Source organism: Delphinus delphis, chromosome 8 (assembly GCF_949987515.2).
Source record: "Delphinus delphis chromosome 8, mDelDel1.2, whole genome shotgun sequence".
Lineage (NCBI taxonomy): Eukaryota > Metazoa > Chordata > Mammalia > Artiodactyla > Delphinidae > Delphinus > Delphinus delphis.
In genome coordinates this window covers 58,071,234-58,087,706 of record NC_082690.1, presented here as the reverse complement: position 1 = coordinate 58,087,706, position 16,473 = coordinate 58,071,234, and the positions used below count along the sequence as shown (strand labels likewise).

Sequence of the window (16,473 nt, the reverse complement as noted above, 5' to 3'; positions counted from 1 at the left end):
GAAATGGGAATACAATGGGGGTAGTGCATCCTCTGCCAAACATGCCCCACCCCCATTACGCTTAGTGAATAAGTCAGACAGAGAGAGACCAGTACTGTATGATTTCACTTATATGTGGAATCTAAAAAACAAATGAACAGACATAACAAAACAGAAAACAGTTATAGATACAGAGAACAAACAGGTGGTTGCCAGAGGGGAGAGGGGAGGAAAGAAATAGGTGAGGGAGATTAAGAGGTACAGACTTACAGTTGCAGAACAAATGAGTCATGAGTATGAAATGTACAGTGTGGGGAAATATAGTCAATAACTATGTAATATCATTGTATTGTGACAGATCATAACTAGATTTATCATGGTGATCATTTTGAGTACAGAAATATTGAATCACTATGTTGTGTAACAGGAACTAACATAGTGTTGTAGGTCAGTTGTACTTCAAGAACAAACAAGCAAACTTACAGAAAAAGAGATCAGATTTGTGGTTACCAGAGGCAGGAGGTGGTAGGAAAGGGAATTGGATGATGACAGTCAAAAGGTATAAAGTTCCAAGTTATAAGATAAATAAGTATTAAGGAGGTAATGTACAACATGATAAATATAATTAACACTGCTGTATATGAAAGTTAAGAGAGGGACTTCCCTGGTGGTGCAGTGATTAAGAATCTGCCTGTAATGCACGGGACACGGGTTCGAGCCCTGGTCCAGGAAAATCCCACATGCCGCAGAGCAACTAAGTCCATGTGCCACAACTACTGAGCCTGTGCTCTAGAGCCCACGAGCCACAACTACTGAAGCCCGCATGCCACAACTACTGAGCCCACGTGCCTAGAGCCTGTGCTCCACACAGGAGAAGCCACCACAATGAGAAGCCTGCGCACCGCAATGAAGAGTAGCCCCTACTCACTGCAACTAGAAAAAGCCTGCATGTGGCAACGAAGACCCAATGCCCCCCCCCCAAATAAATAAATAAATTAATTTTAAAAAAAAAGAAAGTTAAGAGTAAATCCTGAGTTCTCATCACAAGGAAAAAAATTTTTCTTCTTTAATGTTGAATCTGTATGAGATGATGGATGTTCTCTACACTTATTGTGGTAATCATTTCATGATGTATGTAAGTCAAATCATTATGCTACACTTTGAACTTGTACAGTGCTGTATGTCAATTGTATCTCAGTAAAACTGGAAGGAAAAATGTTTATCATAAACTTAAGCTTAAGACTTTTTACAGAATAGATTTAGGATCACACTTTACATGCCCTTTTTACTGACTGTTTTGTTTAACATATCATATGAAGCTTTCCATATCAGTGTATTTTGATCCATGCCAACATTTTTAATGGCTGTATAAAATAACAGAAAATATCATTGTGATATATTACATGCGTGCCAATATTTTACTTAAAGCCAAACCATTCAAGAATCAGAAATCACTTTTAAAAATATGATATTTAAAAAAGATTCCACAAGATAATTTTAAAAATTTCCCATCTCTATCCAAATCTGTGTAAAAATTCACAGGTAATCCACTTTCAGTAAAATTGCCAGCTTGGTTTTATTTTTCTGGTTTCAGATGAGAGTTTAAAACCTCATTTGCTGCTTACATTTGAGAGTCTACTTTTTGTTTGTTTATGTCAAACTTTAAAAAAAATTGCAGGTGCTCAGTAAATCACAATACAAATGATGTGACTATTTTGCCCTTAGCTGACAGGCAGTTTATTAAAGTGCTTAAGAGCCATCTAAGTTCAAATCCTGACTCTCCATGTGAATTTGGGCAAGTTAGTTCATCTCTCCATTTCTTAGTTTCCTGGTCTGTAAAGTGGACCCCATAGTACCTAGCTTAAAGGGTTATTGTGAAATAGTGCCTGGTACATAGTAATCCATATATAAGAATTATTATTATTCTTTAAAATTTGGAATTAAAAAAAATCTAGCACAGGGCTTCCGTGGTGGCGCAGTGGTTGGGAGTCCGCCTGCCGATGCGGGGGACATGGGTTCGTGCCCCGGTCCGGGAAGATCCCACATGCCGTGGAGCGGCTGGGCCCGTGAGCCATGGCCGGTGGGCCTGCGCGTCTGGAGCCTGTGCTCCGCAACGGGAGAGGCCACAACAGTGAGAGGCCCACATACCGCAAAAAAAAAAAAAAAGGAAAAAATCTAGCGCAAAGTAACCCCCCTCCATTACTGCCATTTTTTAATTTGTTCATTTGAGTGAGAAGTGGCTGACTGTCAAAAAGTCATGGTTGGAAGCTGGAAAGTTAGTGGTATGAACCATAAATGATTCCCAGTTTTCTTGAACTTTGGACAGTGAAGACCTGTCTTTGCCTTTTCATAATCAATGATTTAGAGCTCTTACTTTATACTTCTTGTGAGTGCACGCCCCTTCATTTAGCCTTTTAGCTTGGCAACTAAACATATGACTTAGTATCTGCTGGTTCAATTTATGTATAAACTTGAACGCTTAAGATTAATTTTATATGCATTTCTGTAGAGCACATGTAATAATTTAAAACCTATATTAAAGTAATTTAAAACACTTTATTACATAAAGGAGAAAATTTGTAAAATGTTATATTGGCATAAATATTTAAATATACTTTATTCTAAACATAACATTTAAATTGAAAGGTGTTTAAGAATTTAAAGTGAAGAGAGCATAGTGTTATCAGTTTGTTAAAATTAGGTAAGAATCATAAGAGCAAATAGTTGCTTTGGTGCTATTTATGTGATTGTTCAAGTAGAAGTCATGGCTTTTGCCTTGTATGCAAGATTTGCTATGATTTCTGGATTCTGTGAGATGGAAGCTTCAAGTAGTCCTTACTTACCCCAAACGCTTGCTTTTTGTGGGTAGCATCAGCAGTAGTCACCAATTAGACCCTATATAAGTGGTAACTGTTAGTATCAAATGAGAGCCTAGGAACCAGATGGAACCAGATGGAAGATGCAAAGCATTGATCACTATAGATACCAAAGTAAATTGAAATGTTCTGATATTAATTTGAATATCTAACAAGTTCATCATGGTCTGGAGCAGTGTTTCTGAAGCAGTGGTCCCCAACTTTATCAGCTTATAATATATATTCTTTTCATAACCCCCTTAATAATTTAAAATATTGTTAATGTCTTCTATTAAAGAATAAGCCCTAGATAAGCAACAAAAATGTATTCAACCTATGTATTGAGGTATTTAGTGGGTAGAACCTTATGGACTATAAGTATATGATTTGTTAGATTGTTAAAAATATATTGAAAATTAAAGATTTCCATCACTACCTTTGTGAATCCTCTTAAGGGTCTGGGGTCCCAGTTTGAGAACCTTTGGCCCAGAGATAACTAGAAAATGTAGGAAATGAGTTATATATGTATAACTCATATAATTTACTATATGTTTTTATATATAATATTTTATAGGAAAAATCTGTTAGTTGTGTGTTAGGGGAAAGATTAAGGAAACACCATGAGGCTAGAAGGTCCTACAACTCTCACAAATTATTTCTGTAGTCTACTATCAGAGCGTGGTGGACCATTTTACCAATTTAGATACGAAAATGAGAAAATTATGGATGCATGAGCCTCTAATCTTTAAAGTGCCATTGGGATTACTGTGCTGGTGTCACCTGTGGGCAGCGCGGCGCTGTACCCGTGAGGGGTGGGTAGTGTAGGTGGTCATAGCGACTCTCAGGGCTCTGCACTTCATGTTCAAAGTGGAAAACCACTTCCAGATGTTTCTATTGTGATGTCCTGGGGATGAAGGCCTTATGATGGGAAATGGAGTAAATCAGTGATAGAATTTGGACCTGAGGATGATCATTTTGTTGCAGAACTGACTTACAGTTATGGCATCGGAGACTGTAGCTTGGCAGTGACTTCATGGGTATCACGCTTGCTTCTAGCCAGGCTGTCTGCAAAGCCAGGAAGCTGGAGTGGCCACTCAATGAAGTCGCAGTAGGTGTCTTTGAAACCAAAGCCCCCAGAGGATATAAATTCTATTTGCAGAACCGCAGTCCACCTCAGTCAGATCCTGTATTAAAAGTAACTCTAGCAGTTTCTGATCTTCAGAAGTCCTTGAACTACTGGTCTAATCTGCTGGGAATGAAAATTTATGAAAAAGATGAAAAGAAGCACAGAGTTTTGCTGGGCTATGCTGATAACCAGTTTAAGCTGGAGCTACAGGGCATCCAGGGGGCAGTTGATCATGCAAGCAGCTTTTGGACGAATTGCCTTTTCTTGCCCCCAGAAAGAGTTGTCAGACTTAGAAGACTTGATAAAAAGGGAGAATCAGAAGATTCTGACTCTCCTCGTGAGTTTGGACACTCCAGGGAAAGCAACAGTGCAAGTGATCATTCTGACTGACCCTGATGGACATGAAATTTGCTTTGTGAGGGAAGAAGCGTTTCGAGAACTCTCGAAGATGGATCCAGAGGGAAGCAAATTGTTGGCTGATGCAATGGCAGAAGTTAAAAGAGATGAATGGTTTGCTCCACAAAATAAACCAAAGGCTTCAGGTTAACTGAAGACATCACGTGGAACAGGCGTTAGTGATTCCTGTCAAACACCTGTGACGCCTGATGTGTGATAAATGCTCTCACAACTTGATGGTTTCCTATACAGGCAAAGAGGCTGGAGTGGTGAAAATTTGTGTATTTTAACCTTTGAGAGCTCTGATATATTTTAGAGAGAAAATCCTATCATTATCAGTCCATTTAGAGGAGAACTCTTGCTGACATCTGCGCTGTCACTGTAAGGGCAAATTCTGTGTGTGACTGTGTTAGATTAGTAATAAATTCTTCTCCAGCCTGGGACAGCTATATGGAACATTATCTTTGGTTGGGGATGGAGGGAATTTTGATAAGCATGTAGATTTAATGAGAACAATTAAATCCAAATTTAAAAAAAATGCCATTGAGCAGCACTCTTCCCACCAGCCCTGTGTTCATGGCACTGTCGGGTTGGTTACCTTTTATTGTGGAATTGAGAGAAGCTCCCCAAAGCATGGGGACTGGTAGAGTCGCCAAAATAGGTATAGTTTGTATTGCAGAGAATATTAGTTGGAAGACCTATTAAAAATTGATTAGTCCCATCATATCTTTCATTTCGATCACATTCTTATAGAATCTAAGCACCATGCAAACAGCTTTGTCATTTTTGATCAGGGCTGTATCCTCAGCACTAAAAGCAATGCCTAACACATAGACTGTAGTGCTCTGTAAATATCTGTGGAATTAAACTTATTGAATACAGGCCCTATGTCCAGAACTAAAGTGGGAGGGGGGAAATCAAGGATGAATAGCATGGTTCCAGGTTGATAGAAGCTCATAGTGTCTGAGGGAAGGGAAATTTGAAAACAAGCAATTGGACACAAGCAATTTGTGTTAAAAATCCGTGGTAGAAAGAAGTATGTTCTGGATGTTATGAAATGTATTTTAAAATATTTCATTTGAAACAGTGTGGTGTATATGTGTTTTGCTTTAAACTCTAAGGATGGCTAGTTAACATTGAAGTACTAATAGGGAATACATACTCTGGAGTAGTTACTTAGCATTTGAGAGACTATAATCAGAACTTTCTCTGCATAGGCTCCTATAAGCCCTTCAATTATTTCTATAATCACCCAGCATCTGAGGTTTTTTAACTTGCATAATGGATGTTATAAATGATTTCTAAATTGTGTAATATTTAAACAAATATAAAAAAACAATAAAATGAACAATAAAACCCCTGTATACCCATCACTCAGATTCTACAGTTATGAAGATAAATAATTTTTCATGGTGAAATGAGTATTATTCAAGATATATGGATTAGCTACAAATATTCTATAGGCATCTCCACCCTTCCATGAACAGGATTTAAGAATCTAGCGAGCTCAACAGTCTATTCCTTTGACGGCACCTTGCCCTATGGCTAGGAATTCTGTTTGCTCCTGTGTTTAGCTGTTAGACAGTTCAACTACCTGATTCTAATTAGAAGACTAGTTGAAGCCTGCTACTAGGATATTGCCTTGAGAAACCTGTCATACAGATTTTTTTTTTTTTTTTTTGCGGTACGCGGGCCTCTCACTGTTGTGGCCTCTCCTGTTGCGGAGCACAGGCTCGGGATACGTAGGTTCAGTGGCCATGGCTCACGGGCCCAGACACTCCGCGGCATGTGGGATCCTCCCGGACCAGGGCACGAACCCGTGTCCCCTGCATCGGCAGGCAGACCCTCAACCACTGTGCCACCAGGGAAGCCCCCAGATTGTTTATTGTAGTATCTAAAAGGATAGAAAGCTAGCTGGAATTTCATGATACTTATATAATAGGTTGTGCTGTAAAATATATATGACATAAAATTTGCCAATTTAACCACTTCAAGTGTACAATTCAGCGGCCTTAAGTACATTCACAGTGTTGTGCAATCAAAACTGCTTTCTTTTTCCGAAATATTTTGATCACTCCAAACAGAAACTGTGTACCCATTAATATCTCCCCATTCTACCATCACCCCAGGCCCTAGTAACCTCTAACCTTCTTTCTACAAATTTGCCTATTCTAGATATGTAAGTGGAATCATATTGTATTTGTCCTTTTGTGACCTGGCTTATTTCACTCAGCATAATGTTTTCAAGGTTCATTCACATTGTAACATGTTTTAGTACTACATTCCTTTTTTTGGCTGGATATCCCATTGTATGCATATATCACATTTTGTTGATCCTTTCATCTCCTTCCCACTTTTTGGCTCTTGTGAATAATGCTGCAATAAACATTGGAATACAAGTATCTGTTTGACTCCTGGTTTTATTTTGGGTATGTAATTAGGAGTGGAATTGCTGGGTCATGGGAATAATTGAATGTTTAATTTTTTGAGAAATCGTCATACTGTTTTCTACAGCAGCTGCACCATTTTGCATTCCTACTAGCAATGTATGAGGGCTCCAATTACTCCATGTTCTTGTTAGCACTTGTTATTTTCTGAGTTTTAAAAAAATAATCATTCTGGTGGGTATCTCGTTAGGTTTTGATTTGCATTTCCCTAATGAATAATGATGTTGAGCCTTTTTTCATGTGCTTATTGACCATTTTATATCTTCTTTGGAGAAATGTCTATTCAAGTCTTTTGCTTAGTTTTGAATTGGGTTGTTTGTCTTTTGGTTGTTTAGTTTTAAGAGTTTTTTATGTATTCTGAATATTAAATCCTTATCAGATACATGATTTGCAAATATTCTCTCCCACTCTATAGGTTGTCTTTTCACTTTTTTGATAGTGTCCTTTGCACAAAAGTTTTTAATTTTGATGAAGTCCAATTAACCTGTTTGTTCTTTTTGGCATAAGTTGTGTATGCCTTTCTATTTGGCTTTTTTACTCAGCGTAATTATTTTGAGATTCATTCACTAATTACATGTATCAATAGTTTATTCTTTTTTATTGCAGAATACTATTTCATTGTATGGATATGTCACAATATGTTTATCTATTTGCCTGTTAATAGAAATTCGGGTTGTTTCCAGTTCTTGGCTATTACAAATAAAGCTACTGTGAACATTCACATGCAAGTCTTTGTATAGAATAGAATTTTTTTTCTCTTAGGTAAATACTTAGTCATGAGAAGGCTGGATCATATGGTAGGTGTGTGTCCTTTTTTAAGAAACTGCCAAACTTTTCCAAAGTGGTTTTACCATTTTAATTCCTACCAGTAGAGTATGAAAGTTCTGGTTTCTCTCAATCTTTGTCAGCGTTTGCTGTGGTGAGTCTTTTTAATTTTAGCAATTCTAACTGGTGTGTAGTGGTATCTCATTGTGGTTTTAATTTGTATTTCCCTGATGACCAGTGATGTTGAGCATCTTTTCATGTGTTTATTTGTATTTTCTTGCTGTTGAATTTTGAAAGATCTTCAGGTACAAGTCTTAACGGGTATATGCTTTGCAAATATTCTTCTCCCAGTGTGTGTCAGTCTTTTCATTTTCTTAGAGCCTTTTGATGGGTAGAAGTTTTTAACTTTCAAAAAATACAGTTTAGGGCTTCCCTGGTGGCACAGTGGTTAAGAATCCGCCTGTCAATGTAGGGGACACGGGTTCGAGGCCTGGTCTGGGAAGATCCCACATGCCGCAGAGCATTTAAGCCCGTGGACCACAACTACTGAGCCTGCGCTCTAGAGCCCACGTGCCACAACTCCTGAAGCCCCTGCACCTAGAGCCCATGCTCTGCAACAAGTGAAGCTACTGCAATGAGAAGCACGCACACCACAACGAAAGTAGCCCCTGCGTGATGCAACTAGAGAAAGCTGCTCACAGCAACAAAGAACCAAAGCAGCCAAAAATAAATAAATTTATTTATTTTTTAAAAAATACAGTTTATATATATTTTTTCCTTTGTGGATTTTGCTTTTGGTGTTATATCCAAGAATTCTTTTCCCAGCCCAAAATCACAAAGATTTTCTCCTATGTTTTCTTCCAGACATTTTAGAGTTTTAGGCTTTACATGTAGGTCTGTGATCCATTTTGAGTTTTTATATATGGTGTGTGTATGGATTTCCCAGTTATTCTGGCACCATTTGTTGAAAAGACTATCCTTTCTCCATTGGATTGCCTTTTGCACCTTTGTCAAAAATTAGTTACCCATATATTTATGGGATTATTTCTAAACTCTGTATTGTATCTGTACCATTGATCTGTTTGTTTATTTTCACACCAATACCATGCTGTTTTGATTATTGTAGCTTTATAATAAGTCTTGAAATCCATTAGTATTAATCCTCCAATTTTGTTCTTTTTCAAAGTTATTTTGGCTTCTTGGTTCTCTGTATATCCATCTGAATTTTAGTATTGGCTTGCCAGTTTCTACAAAAAAACTTGCTGGCATTCTGATTGGGATTGCATTGAGTCTATAGATCAATTTGGGGAGAACTGACATCTCAATAATTGAGTCTTCATATCCGTCAACATGGTATTCTTCTATTTATTTAGGTCTTCTTTAGTTTCTCTTGGCAGTGTTCTGTGGTTTTCACTTTCCAGATATTTTGTCAGATTTATCTTAAGTATTTCACATTTTTGGATATTACTGTAAGTGTTATAATTCTTGCGAGTATGTAAAAATACTGTTGGTTTTTATATTTTGATATTTTATCCTACAACTGTGCTAAACTCATTTAGTAGTTTTAGTAGCTTTTTTGTAGATTCTGGTGGATTTTCTACATGGAGGATCATGTTGTCTGTGAATAATGACTGTTGTTATTGGAGGACTTTACTTACAGATTTTAAAATGATAATCATCAAGACACTATGGTGTCGGCATAAGGAAAAGACATATAATCAGTAGAATAGAGTATAGTCCTGGAATAAACCCACTCATATATAGTCAGTTGATGTTCACAAAGGCACAAAAGTAATTCAGTGGCAAAAGAACAATCTTTTCAACAATGGTGCTGGAACAAACTGAATATCCTATGAATAAGTAAGAGTCAATCTTGATCTCTCCTTTATACCATATACAAACATTAATTCAAAATGCATCATAGACTAAATGTAAAAGCTAAAACTATGCAGAAGAAAACAGAAGAAAAAGTTATTGACCTTGGGGTAGGCAAAGATTTACTAGTCAAGAACCGAAAAAATCCTAATCACAGAAGAAAAAAATGATATTAAATTTTATTAAAGTAAAAAACCTCCACTCATTTAAGAAATACGCAGAGCAAAGACTGGGAGAAGATAGTCTCAAAATGTGTATCTAACAGTGGACTTTTATCCAGAACTTATAAAAAAAACTCATGCACCTGATAATAAGGTTAAAAAAATAGGATAAAAGGTTTTATTGAAAATAGACACGTCACAAAAGAAGACATGCTACTAAACATATGAAAAGATGCTCAACATAATTAACCAGCAGGGAAATACTCATTAAAATCACATATAGGATATCCCCTACATCCTCTGGAATAGCTAAAATTAAAAGGCTAAGAATTCCACGTGTCCAAATGAGTATGAGAATGTAAATAAGCTGGAACTCTCATGCACTGTTAGTGGGAATATAATCCTCCCTCGGTATTTGTGGGGGAATGGTTCCAGAAACCCCGTGGATACCAAAATCCATGGATGCTCAAGTCCCTTATATAAAATCGCAGAGTACAGTTGGCCTTTGGTGTCTGTGGGATTGATGTACATGGGTTCCACCAAAGACAGATTGATTTTTGATCTGTGGTTGGTTAAATCCACTGATGGTGGAACCCACGGATGTGGAGGGCTGACCGTGTAAAATGGTATAACCTCCATGGGAAACATTTTGGCAGTTTATAAATTTAAACATGTACTTACTACTTGACCCAGCAATTCCACTTGTAGCTGTTTAGACAAGCAAAATAAAAACATCTGTTCACAAAAAGACATGAATGTTCATAACAGCCCCAAACTGAATACAACCCAAACGTACAATACTTGAATGGATAAACAAATTGTGGTATATTCATACAATGGAATATAACTCATCCATAAAAGGAATATAATATAATAAACTTAGTAACATGGATGAATATCAAAAATATGCTGTGAATGAATCCTGACATAAAGGAATATATGCTGTATGATTTTATAACAGGCAAAACTAATCTGTAGTCATAGTTATAAGATTAAGGGTTGCTTAGGGCTGAGTGGCATGGGAGATTGATTACTAGTGGGTTTTTTTAAGTGGATTTTTTTTTGTCATTTGTCTTTGTTTTTGTTTTTGTCTGTGCTGCAAGGCTTGTGGGATCTTAGTTTCCTGACCAGGAATCGAACCTGGGCCCTCGGCAGTGAAAGCACGGAGTCCTAGGCACTGGACCGCCAAGGAATTCCCACTAGTGGGTTTGAAGGGACTTTTTTGGGTGGTAAAGATGTTCTATATCTTGATTAGGGGTACAGTTACATGGATATATACATTTGTCAAAATTCATCGAGCTATGCATTCCATGTGATCATTTTATCGTATGTAGATTATGCCTTAACATAGTTGATTTTTTAAAAACCAGTTCAAAGTGGATTGTAGATCTAAATGTGAAAGGTCAAATAATAAGCTCCTTAAAGATACGATGAGAGAATTTCTGAAATGGGATATAAAAAACACTAATGTTAAATTAAATTGTATTAAAACCTGCAGCATCTTGTCTTTAAAAGGCACTAACAGGAGAGTGAAAAAGGCAAGCGGGCTTCCCTGGTGGTGCAGTGGTTGAGAGTCCGCCTGCCGATGCAGGGGACACGGATTTGTGCCCCAGTCCGGGAAGATCCCACATGCCGCGGAGCAGCGGGGCCCGTGAGCCATGGCCGCTGAGCCTGCGCGTCTGGAGCCTGTGCTCCGCAACAGGAGAGGCCACAACAGTGAGAGGCCTGCGTACCGCAAAAAAAAAAAAAAAAAAAAAAAAAGGCAAGCTACCGTGAGAGGGGAAAAAAAGTGTGGGTGTGTGGGTGGGTGTATGTATGTATCTTGTAGGTATATTTTTTTTCTTGAAAACTGCCTCATATTCAAAAAATATAAATAACTCCTACAAATTACTAGGGAAAATCCCAAATATTTTAAAGGAGAAAGGGCAACGATGTGAATAGGCACATCATAAAAGAGAATTTCCAAATAGTCAATAAAGACATGAAAAGCTGCTCTAGATCTTTAGTCATCAGAGAAATGCAAATTGAAGTCATAATGCAGTATCAATATATATGCACTGAAATGGCTAAAATAGACAATACTGTTAACAAGGTTGAGAGCAACTGTCATTCTGCTACATTGCAGGTTGGAGTGGGAGTGTAATTTGTACAACCAATTTGGGGAAACTATGGCAGTGTACCCGTGCGTTATGACTAAACAGCTTCTCTTTTAGAATATACCGCACAGAACAGTATGTGTATCAGGATACATACACAAGAATGTTCATAGCAGTTTATTTGTAAATAGCTACAAATTAATAACTATGCAAATATCCATTAATAGAATTGTTGTTTTGTAGTCAAACAATGGAATACTATAAAACAATGAGAAAGAACAACCTACTACATGCAACTACATGGATGAATCTCACAAATGGAATGTTGACTGAAGGAAGACAGATTCAATACATATATAAGATTCCACTTATATAAATTTCAGAAATAGGTGAAATGATTCTTTTTGGTGTGGGAAGCTGGGATCATGGTTACTTTGGGGTGAGGAATAGGCACAAGGGGTACTGCTAATATATTGTTTCTTGATCTGGGTGGTAGTTACATGGATGTGCTTATTTTGTATAATTTGTCATGCTTTACATTTATGATTTGTACACTATATAATGCTTTGATTTTTAAAAGTTTATTTTTGGGAATTCACTGGCAGTCCAGTGGTTAAGACTCTGTGCTTCCACTTCAGGGGTTCGATCTCTGGTCGGGGAGCTAAGATCCTACGTGCCACGCGGCCTGGCCAAAAAAAAAAACAAAAACGTTTATTTATAAAAATTAATGATGAAAAAGTAAAGATATTTTGAGGAAAAAAATTACATTGTACTCTTGATAGTGTGGCTGAGAATGAGATTACTGTACAGAAATCAATAGTTTTTCTTTAATAATTAGCGTCTAAAAATGGAGGCAGGGACTTCCCTGGCAGTCCAGCGGTTAGGACTCCCCGCTTCCACTGCAGGGGGCATGGGTTCCATCCTTGGTCAGGGAACTAAGATCCTGTGAGCTGCTGGGCGTGGCCAATAAATTTAAAAAAAAATGGAGGCAGTAATAAGCATTCCACTTACAGTGGTGGGCGGCTTCACTTGGTACAAGCTGAGATCTCTTTTGTTTTGGCTCCTACTGCTTGCCTCTTGCTTTTAGCTCTAGGGCTTCTCTGTGGTTGCTGCTGCAGTCCCTACCATGAGAACTTACTTGAGCCAGTGTCAGGGGTATTTAACATCCCGTGGAGCAAACTTTGGTCAGCAGGAAGTGGGAGTCTCTCTCTCTCTCTCTCTCTCTCTCTCTCTCTCTCTCTCTCTCTCTATATATATATATATATATATGCTTCCCCCTTTCTCACTTCTGATTGATAGTCTTGAGCTGCATTGCATACAGTTTCTCATATTGTCTTCTGTAGCCAACTGTCAAGCCAACCACTTTTATTGGCTTGCTGTCTCTCCTTGTTATACTACTCGATCCTTAACTCCTGCTACCCAATAAAGTATTCATGAATAAGCCTTCTACTCAGACTCTGACCTGCTCCCCATAACAAAGAATTATCTAACCCAAAATGTCAGTAGTGCTGAGGTTGAGAAACCGTGGTATTTGAAGCCAGTGGTTTGCTTTAAAATCTAAGCTCTTCGATATTCAAACACTGACTTCAGGAAATAACCACTGAATGTTAATTTTTGTGTCTATAAAATGATAATGATAAGGTAAGCTCTATAAACTTAATGCCCAAAACATGGAAGAGTTCAGTAAACAGCAGCTATTGATACTTCTTATTCAAGTTTATATGCTATTTTCTGACACCAAGTCATTTTCGCTGAATATAAAAACTCTTTCCTAGATACCAAGTTCTCAAGTCCTTATAAATAACCATCAAAAGGGACCAACAAAAAAGCATCTGCAGAACCCAATATAGAGAAAACACCAACATGATTCATGTGAAGATTTAAATGTATATATGGGTTTTTCAATTTTGTAAATTTTTACCTTTAAGGTGATGCTGTGTTAGCAGAGACTCAGCATTGCAATGAGAAGGTTGTTTTGCCAACCACACACAAGTTTATTGTCAAAAACTTTGAGAGCAGCCATAAACATTATTAGGAGGCAAAGGATGCATTCTAAAACACTAGAAAAGCCAGAGAACATAGTATGTAAACACAAGCACAAAACAAAATAACACTAAAATACATAAAACAGGAAATTTAATATTTAGTTTTTTTGTTTTTTTTTTTTTTTTTGGTGGTACGCGGGCCTCTCGCTGCCGCGGCCTCTCCCGTTGCGGAGCACAGGCTCCGGGCGCGCAAGTTCAGCGGCCATGGCTCACGGGCCCAGCTGCTCCGCGGCACGTGGGATTCCCCCAGACCGGGGCACGAACCCGCGTCCCCTGCATCGGCAGGCGGACTCTCAACCACTGCGCCACCAGGGAAGCCCTAATATTTAGTTTTTTAAAAATAGCAACGTCTGTGTATGTATATATTGTTGGGGGCTATCCTATGCATTTCGGATGTTTAGTAGCAGTTCCTGGCCTCTACCCACTAGATGCCAGTAGCACCACACACCTTATCCCCTCAGTTGTGACAGTCAAAAGTGTCTCCAGACATTGCCAGATGTATCCTGCGAGGCAAAATCATCCTTGGTTGAGAACAACCGAGGTAAACATAGGTTTGAATTCCAGCTCCAAGGCTATGGCTCTGTGAATTTGCCATAGTTTTTTTTAAACCTTAGTTTTTTTTTAATTTTTAAAGTAGAGATAATGAGATAATGTAATAGTGCTTTAGCTCTGCACCTGACACGTAGAGTTCAGTAAATGATAACGTGATGCTAAAACCTGTTTTTTGTGTGTGCCACTCTGCCTTTCTATCCTCTAAAAGTGAAATGCCCCTTTGTAGCCTGTGGTCATCTAAGATCATTAAAAGGCATTGATGTAAGATCATAAAAAGGCATTGATCTTTCATGTGGGCAGTTAGCATAGACTTCAGGTTTGCTTTCTGCCTAGCTATGGGTTAGCTTTCTTCCTCTTGTGTTCTTGTTTGACTTGGGCAGAGTTGGGAGTACATTATTTCATTTGAGTCTCCTCCTGACGTAACATTGTTTATGGTGTTCTTTGCATATTCATAACCTCTTGAATTAGACCCAGCATGTTAAAGACTAGTTCAGGCTTATTGGAATCATACCTGTGGAAATTGGAAAGATAAGACTAAATCTTATTGTTGTTTATTGTTATTGTTGTTTTTGTTTTTTAACCCAGTTGACAGCCAATGAAAAATATTTATTTGTTCTTTAGTTTTATTTTATAAGTATGATTAAAAATATTAATAGCCTAGAATTGCTTTCATATACATTGTCATTTAAATTTTATTAAAATCCTAGGCAATGAAAAGAGAATAAAGGGAGGTTAGGAAAGGGAACTCTTGATATACTGTAAGTATATAGCAAGATACTGCAGTAAATACTTTATATTATTATCTCATTTATTTCTTACAACGATATCTGCAAAGTAAGTACAGTTATCCTGTTTTGTAGGTGAGCATATGGTGGTTCATTTGCCCAAGATCATATGGCTGCTAAATAAGTGACAGAACCACTAGAACCCAGGTTTTAAATTCCAAAACCCATCTTATTTTCATAATGCCATGCTACCTCCCCCAAATGAGGAGCATATTAGTCTGCCTTAACTTTCTTTGTAGACAATGTATCTTGACCTATCCTGTGGATCACAAGATCCACATAAATTGTAGGACGATGGAACTGTGATAAGCCATTTTTTCTGTTTCCAGTAGGCCCAAAGACCTTTCTTGCCTAGACCAACTTCTCTGGCCCTCTGTGGCCTACATCTTTGCTGTTCTCCTGGTCCAGTGTAGTTATATCTGGTTTATGGGAGTAAGGAAAGTTTTTAGGTTCCACCTTTTTTGGCTAAGTGAATAAACCTTATTTTTTGATTACGTGTATTATCTTAGCCTTTGTGATTTCATATTGCTCAAGAATGCAGAGAAGTTAAATCTTAAGCCATGAAGGGAATGTTTGGCAAGATTCAAGTAAAAGTAGACTTAAAAATTAAGAGGGCTTTATAGCAAATAAGAAAATAGTCTCAAAACTTTCCTGTTTGTTCTAATAGACTACTGAGTAAAAGATGGTTTTAAGTCTATAGTTGCCTAAAACTACTGTCTTGGTGTGATTTGTATTTTTAGCTGAGAGAAGAAAAGTTACAAGAGGAGAAAACCTCTGAAGATCAAATCCACAGGCTGTTACCAGAGGATACAGAAATGGGAAAAAGGAAAATGGATGAACAGAAAAAAAGAGATGAGCCATTAGTACTGAAGACAAATCTAGAGCGTGTAAGTAGATCACCTTTTTGATGGACGCCTGCCTCAAAATCAGCAATTAGCCCAGGTGATGTGGATCTGAAAAACCTTTGTTGGTGAATAGTAACAGTCATTGACTGTGCTGCTTAAGAGTAGTGAAGAACTTAGCATTCAGGTGGAGAGCTGGAGAAAATGATTTGTGAATGGGACAATGAGACTTGTGTGGAAAGATTAAGGGGGAACAGTGGGGAAAAAAGGTGAGTGAGAGGAAAAACCTAGTATAGTTTACTACTTGTGGTAAGTTTTATACATATATTGTCATTTTGATTTATGAGTTGTTATTTGACATCTGAGTTCTGTATGTGTTATATCCTCAACTAGATTTCCTTATAGTTTGTATTTTACTTCCCTTTACTCTTTATAATGCCCCAAACAGCACAGTTCTATTTACAAAGTATGTCCTCAATATTAGATTACTTAGTTTAAACTTAACCTAATTATACTTCTAATGGGCCAAATCTTGCCTGAATTTTTTTT

The 16,473-nt window shown here is 37.6% G+C and overlaps 1 protein-coding gene and 1 pseudogene across 1 annotated transcript in view; both read left to right on the top strand.

The window, feature by feature from the left end:
• The window catches only part of RNF169 (ring finger protein 169), an 86,033-nt gene that overhangs the window by 39,145 nt on the left and 30,415 nt on the right, over window positions 1-16,473 (top strand). Inside the window, exon 3 of the mRNA XM_060018279.1 lies at window positions 15,823-15,969. Coding sequence (XP_059874262.1) covers window positions 15,823-15,969 — 147 coding nt within the window. The remainder of the gene's footprint in view (window positions 1-15,822; window positions 15,970-16,473) is intronic.
• LOC132429339 (glyoxalase domain-containing protein 4 pseudogene) lies at window positions 15-4,598 on the top strand (annotated as a pseudogene).